Source organism: Anomaloglossus baeobatrachus, chromosome 12, assembly GCF_048569485.1.
Source record: "Anomaloglossus baeobatrachus isolate aAnoBae1 chromosome 12, aAnoBae1.hap1, whole genome shotgun sequence".
Taxonomy (NCBI): Eukaryota; Metazoa; Chordata; class Amphibia; order Anura; family Aromobatidae; genus Anomaloglossus; species Anomaloglossus baeobatrachus.
Genome location: NC_134364.1, coordinates 117692634 through 117699729, shown reverse-complemented (window position 1 = coordinate 117699729; position 7096 = coordinate 117692634). Strand labels below are relative to the sequence as shown.

The window sequence follows — 7096 nt, the reverse complement described above, 5'->3', positions numbered from 1 at the left end:
GTAGACACAATGGGAGCAATGGGGGTGATGCAGGAGCAAATTTACTAGTTGCCGTTATTGAGCAGGTTAGCAGTAGTATAGGTACCCAGGTACATTACTGATGGCGGCCGGCCAAAAAGGGGAGCGCGAGAGGGGGGCCAGAAAGGGGAGCGCAGGCGGGCAGGCAGCCGGCCAGAAAGGGGAGCGTGGGTGTCTGGATAGAGGAGTGCAGGTGGGCAGCCAGCATGGGCATCCCGATAGGTGAGCAGTAGAATAGGTCTCCAGGTACATTGGGAATGGCAGCCGGCCAGAAGGGAGCACGGACATCTGGCCAGAAAGGGGTACACAGGCAGTTGGCCGGCCAGGGGAGCACAAGTGCTTGGATAGAGGAGTGCAGGTGGGCTGCCAGAATGGGCATATGGATAGGGGAGCAGTAGAATAGGTCCCCAGGAACATTAGGGATGGCAGCTGGCCAGAAAGGGGAGCACGGGCGGGCGGGGGGCCAGAAAGGGGAGCATGGGTGCTTGGATAGAGGAGTGCAGGCAAGCGGCCAGCATGGGCATCCGGCTAGGGGAGAGCAGTTAGTTGGCCAGAAAGGTAAGTTTGGTGGCCGGCCAGGGAGCATGGGGAGCCGGATTGGAAGCACAGGCAGCTGGCACTGGGATGGCGGGCCAGGGGATGACCAGGGGGATCCTGAATACAACCCCACCTCTGCGGTCATCAGCCGGCCATGTAACGTGGTGTTCGCCGCTTCCAATAACTGATTCTTGTCCTTCAGCTCAGATTCCATCCGGTACCGGGTGACGGGGCTAAGAGGGAAAAAAATTTAAAAAAAAATTGTCTAAGCAATGAGGCCTCAGACTTCCCGGCTACCTAAATATCACAATCTGTGTGAAGACTAAACATAGGCTACTGCCAGAACAGGTGAGGACACACTGGCCTCTTGTAGTGCCCAGTACATGACTTTGGTCAGTGCTCACCCTCGAGGAGCCGGAGGACCCGTTTTCTTCGCCACGATAGACTTCCTTCTGCAATAAGATAAGAAGCCAGTGAGTGACTTTCCCTTAGGTAATGGGACATTTCCATGTTAGAGGATTGCAGCGTGTCCGCGGGCTGTGCAGGTCCCTCCAGGCGGGTCTTGGCCGTCATTATAACCCTCATAGAAGTTACATACACAGAAACCATGAATCGTTGCATAGGCCAGAAATGTATAAACTATTAAATAGGAGTCTGTCACCAGCATTCTGGTGCTAATGTAACTCTGGGGTGCATCACTTACTGGGCTTCTTGCTGTAGTTTTGATAAATCCCTTATCTGCTGCGGCTCCGCTAGTCCTCGCAGTGAGGAGCTCCTATCATACGGTGCTTGATGTTAACTCCGGTTATCCCCGCCGCCCGACCCTGCTGTCAGGTTGTAGGGATAGAGGTGAAGCAGGGACTTACCCATTACCTCCAGCCTTAAACACAACAGGATTGGGAGCAGTGGAGAAGGCGGCAATATTGGGGTCCTTAATACTCAGCGGAACAATGGCCTTCAGAGGACAAGGCCTCTTGGCAACAGGTAAAGTCAGGTCTAAGAGAAAGACAGAAGGAATATCATTTATGCACACAGCGTGAAGCTTGGAGATTTCAGCTCTGAAGCTCTTATCCTGGCTGTAACTCAGGATACATACAAGTCACAGCTGTAAGGAAGAGACTGAGGCTTTCCCACGGGAACTTGTATGGAGGCTTCTGCCTGCAGCGCGCACAGCAGGCGAGGATATGGGGTAGTGGCCAGTGGCGTAACAAGAGTCATGGGTCTGGTGCAAAACTTGGTCTGGGCCTTCACCTGCATGTTGATTAGATGTACAGGCCCTTGTAGCATAATAAATCATTTGCAGACATATATATTCACCCCCTATCAGTGTCCTTCCTGTAATAATATCTAAGAGTCTGGTCCCTTCCAGTAATAATGTCCCCCATCCTAGGCCCTTTACAATAATATGTACTCCATCCTGGAGCCCTTTTTGGTATATATGTCTCCCATTCTGTGCCCCTTCCAGTAATATAGGTCACCCATCCCGGTATACATGTCCCCCATCCTGAGCTCTACCAGTAAATATGTCCCTCATCCTCAGCTTGTTCCAGTAATAAAATATTCCACACTGCAGCCTGGCCCCTTCCAGTATTATATGTCCCCACATCCTGGGCCCCTTCCAGTATTATATGTCCCCACATCCTGGGCCCCTTCCAGTATTATATGTCCCCACATCCTGGGCCCCTTCCAGTATTATATGTCCCCACATCCTGGGCCCCTTCCAGTATTATATGTCCCCACATCCTGGGCCCCTTCCAGTATTATATGTCCCCACATCCTGGGCCCCTTCCAGTATTATATGTCCCCACATCCTGGGCCCCTTCCAATATTATATGTCCCCACATCCTGGGCCCCTTCCAGTATTATATGTCCCCACATCCTGGGCCCCTTCCAGTATTATATGCCCCCACATCCTGGGCCCCTTCCAGTATTATGTGTCCCCACATCCTGGGCCCCTTCCAGTATTATGTGTCCCCACATCCTGGGCCCCTTCCAGTATTATGTGTCCCCACATCCTGGGCCCCTTCCAGTATTATGTGTCCCCACATCCTGGGCCCCTTCCAGTATTATATGTCCCCCACATCCTGGGCCCCTTCCAGTATTATATGTCCCCCACATCCTGGGCCCCTTCCAGTATTATATGTCCCCCACATCCTGGGCCCCTTCCAGTATTATATGTCCCCACATCCTGGGCCCCTTCCAGTATTACAGTTAGGTCCAGAAATATTTGGACAGTGACACAATTTTGGCGAGTTGGGCTCTGCATGCCACCACAGTGGATTTGAAATGAAATCTCTACAACAGAATTCAAGTGCAGATTGTAACATTTAATTTGAAGGTTTGAACAAAAATATCTGATAGAAATTGTAGGAATTGTACACATTTCTTTACAAACACTCCACATTTTAGGAGGTCAAAAGTAATTGGACAAATAAACCAAACCCAAACAAAATATTTTTATTTTCAATATTTTGTTGCGAATCCTTTGGAGGCAATCACTGCCTTAAGTCTGGAACCCATGGACATCACCAAACGCTGGGTTTCCTCCTTCTTAATGCTTTGCCAGGCCTTTACAGCCGCAGCCTTCAGGTCTGGCTTGTTTGTGGGTCTTTCCGTCTTAAGTCTGGATTTGAGCAAGTGAAATGCATGCTCAATTGGGTTAAGATCTGGTGATTGACTTGGCCATTGCAGAATGTTCCACTTTTTTGCACTCATGAACTCCTGGGTAGCTTTGGCTGTATGCTTGGGGTCATTGTCCATATGTACTATGAAGCGCCGTCCGATCAACTTTGCGGCATTTGGCTGAATCTGGGCTGAAAGTATATCCTGGTACACTTCAGAATTCATCCGGCTACTCTTGTCTGCTGTTATGTCATCAATAAACACAAGTGACCCAGTGCCATTGAAAGCCATGCATGCCCATGCCATCACGTTGTCTCCACCATGTTTTACAGAGGATGTGGTGTGCCTTGGATCATGTGCCGTTCCCTTTCTTCTCCAAACTTTTTTCTTCCCATCATTCTGGTACAGGTGGATCTTTGTCTCATCTGTCCATAGAATACTTTTCCAGAACTGAGCTGGCTTCATGAGGTGTTTTTCAGCAAATTTAACTCTGGCCTGTCTATTTTTGGAATTGATGAATGGTTTGCATCTAGATGTGAACCCTTTGTATTTACTTTCATGGAGTCTTCTCTTTACTGGTGACTTAGAGACAGATACACCTACTTCACTGAGAGTGTTCTGGACTTCAGTTGATGTTGTGAACGAGTTCTTCTTCACCAAAGAAAGTATGCGGAGATCATCCACCACTGTTGTCATCCGTGGACGCCCAGGCCTTTTTGAGTTCCCAAGCTCACCAGTCAATTCCTTTTTTCTCAGAATGTACCCGACTGTTGATTTTGCTACTCCAAGCATGTCTGCTATCTCTCTGATGGATTTTTCTTTTTTTTCAGCCTCAGGATGTTCTGCTTCACCTCAATTGAGAGTTCCTTAGACCGCATGTTGTCTGGTCACAGCAACAACTTCCAAATGCAAAACCACACACCTGTAATCAACCCCAGACCTTTTAACTACTTCATTGATTACAGGTTAACGAGGGAGACGCCTTCAGAGTTAATTGCAGCCCTTAGAGTCCCTTGTCCAATTACTTTTGGTCCCTTGAAAAAGAGGAGGCTATGCATTACAGAGCTATGATTCCTAAACCCTTTCTCCGATTTGGATGTGAAACTCTCATATTGCAGCTGGGAGTGTGCACTTTCAGCCCATATTATATATATAATTGTATTTCTGAACATGTTTTTGTAAACAGCTAAAATAACAAAACTTGTGTCACTGTCCAAATATTTCTGGACCTAACTGTATATGTCCCCACATCCTGGGCCCCTTCCAGTATTATATGTCCCCACATCCTGGGCCCCTTCCAGTATTATATGTCCCCACATCCTGGGCCCCTTCCAGTATTATATGTCCCCACATCCTGGGCCCCTTCCAGTATTATATGTCCCCACATCCTGGGCCCCTTGCAGTATTATATGTCCCCACATCCTGGGCCCCTTCCAGTATTATATGTCCCCACATCCTGGGCCCCTTCCAGTAATATATGTCCCCACATCCTGGGCCCCTTCCAGTAATATATGGCCAACATTCTGATATACAGGTTACCCTCCCTGGGCGTCTTCCAGTAATAATATACCTGTGCTGCAGATCTTCAACAAATGTACAAAACAAATAAACAATTCTACGCACCTTCCCCACTCCCAGGACGTCATGCGAGGTGTCCTCTTCTACAGCTGGCATCTGACCTTAGCATGAAAATGACAGGCAGTGCATGACAGCATTCATTGCCATGTGCAGCCAGACACTTGCAGCCGGCGGTCCTCTGCACCACAATACTCTTCAGTTGAATATGCATGATCGGTCATGCACGGATCTGGTCACGGTACGCCCCTGTTTCTGGCTACTTATAGTAGGGTTGGGGCTGTTTTGTCCATATTATTGGAGGAGGGCGCCTGCTGCAGGTCCCTGCCAGACTGCGCTGTGTAGGCAATCCTACTATTTATGCCGGCTGCTTTTTCTGATTAGTAACAATAGGATGGCCCTAAAAGGCACAGGGAAGTGTTGCTTGTCTCTGAAGCTAACCTATAAGCACTGATGGCCGGTTTCCAAGGCAACAAGCTGTAAACAATAGCGGAGGGGTCTAGGATTCTCATATTTACACGCGTTATCCCACATTACCCAGCAGTGGAGATGGGAGTACCCCCCTTAATCGGGGCTGAGTGACCCCAGACCTGCTATTATACACATGGTATGTCCTCACCTGCAATGCTGGAGGCCTGAGGGCGGAAAACAGGCAGCTTAGACTTCTCCATTGTACAGGTAACGGCGAGGAATCCTCAGCTGCACCTGAAAACACACATGACAGCAGTCCGCAGCCTGTTGTGGCACTACAACTCCCAGCATGCCTTGCTCGCTGGGAAACGTAGTCTGACGCAGCATATCCTATAAAATACACCGTGTGGTCATACTCACGGCAGATCACGTCTTGTCTGTTCGCTAAACCTCACTTTCTGCAGTTTTTTTTTCCTCCCCGGGTTGTTTTTCAAAATGTTGTGACGTCACTTCCGATGATGCGCAAAGACGGAAGACTGTGGAACGCAGTGTGAAACGCAATGTGGACCGCACGTGGAACGCGCTGTGGACCGCACGTGGAACGCACTGTGGAACGCACTGTGGAACGCACTGTGGAACGCACTGTGGAACGCAAAGGTGCCGGAAGAAGCAGAGATCTCCCGGAAAGTATCAGTATAAGCGGCTCGTGTGATTATACACATCGGAGCAACTCCAGACTGACTTTTTCTTCTAATGCACAGAACCAAATAACCTTCAGCACCTTTAAATAACAAAAAAAGTTCTACCCTGTGACTCCCTTTAACTCATTCAGGTTTTTGAGGATTTTTTTCACTATGGAGATTTTTTTTCCATACTAGAGCTCGCCATAACTTGCAGCCTAATGCTTTTATTAAAGGGGTTCTCCTGTGAAAATAAGTACCTTGCTGATTGTTGGGGGTCTGACTCTGCACTGATCAGCAGAACGGGGGCGCTTTAGTCCCTGGCTGCTATCCTGAAGCCAGGTGCGATTCATGTTTCCCAAAGGCAGAATGAATCACGTGACAGGCAGGCTCCATTTAATTCTGTCTTTGACCTGTATTGGGACTTTTAAGCCCAAAAAGTCCCACTTTTCACAAAACGTGTGTGAAAATTACTGGCGTACATATGATGTCTCCAGGAGGCTTTTGGATCAGGTTTCCTCAAAATTCTATGACCTTTTAAAATTGAGCTGAAAAACACATGCACAATGGCAAAAAAGAGAACACAATAAATACAGTTAAAAAAAGCACAAAAGAAAAACAGGCAAAAAACGCCAAAAATTGGAAGAAAAGGTGTAAATGCAAAAATGAATCATGTCTTTTTGCTTAAAAAAATAAATAAATAACATTGGGCCCCTCAATCCCCTGGTGTATAACATCCGGGCCCTCACCCTCTGGTGTATAACATCCAGCCCCTCTCCCCCAGTGTATAACATCCGGGCCCTCACCCTCTGGTGTATAACATCCTGCCCCTCACCCCCAGTGTATAACATCCTGCCCCTCACCCCCAGTGTATAACATCCAGCCCCTCTCCCCCGGTGTATAACATCCGGCCCCTCTCCCCCGGTGTATAACATCCTGCCCCTCTCCCCCAGTGTATAACATCCGGCCCCTCTCCCCCGGTGTATAACATCCGGCCCCTCGTCCCCAGTGTATAACATCCGGCCCCTCACCCCCCGGTGTATAACATCCAGCCCCTCACCCCCAGTGTATAACATCCAGCCCCTCACCCCCGGTATATAACATCCGGCCCCTCTCCCCCGGTGTATAACATCCGGCCCCTCTCCCCCGGTTTATAACATCCGGCCCCTCTCCCCCAGTGTATAACATCCGGCCCCTCTCCCCCCAGTGTATAACATCCGGCCCCTCTCCCCCGGTATATAACATCTGGCCCC

The 7096-nt window shown here is 49.0% G+C and overlaps 1 protein-coding gene across 1 annotated transcript in view; it reads right to left on the bottom strand.

Annotated features, from left to right (window-relative positions):
- Positions 1–5669, bottom strand: part of KNSTRN (kinetochore localized astrin (SPAG5) binding protein) — a 24281-nt gene extending 18612 nt beyond the window's left edge. Inside the window, exons 1-5 of the mRNA XM_075331199.1 lie at positions 5584–5669; positions 5372–5457; positions 1422–1551; positions 960–1007; positions 689–788 (exon numbers count right to left, since the gene is read on the bottom strand). Coding sequence (XP_075187314.1) covers positions 689–788; positions 960–1007; positions 1422–1551; positions 5372–5423 — 330 coding nt within the window. The 5' untranslated portion in view covers positions 5424–5457; positions 5584–5669. The remainder of the gene's footprint in view (positions 1–688; positions 789–959; positions 1008–1421; positions 1552–5371; positions 5458–5583) is intronic.
- Between the last annotated feature and the right edge of the window lie 1427 nt (positions 5670–7096).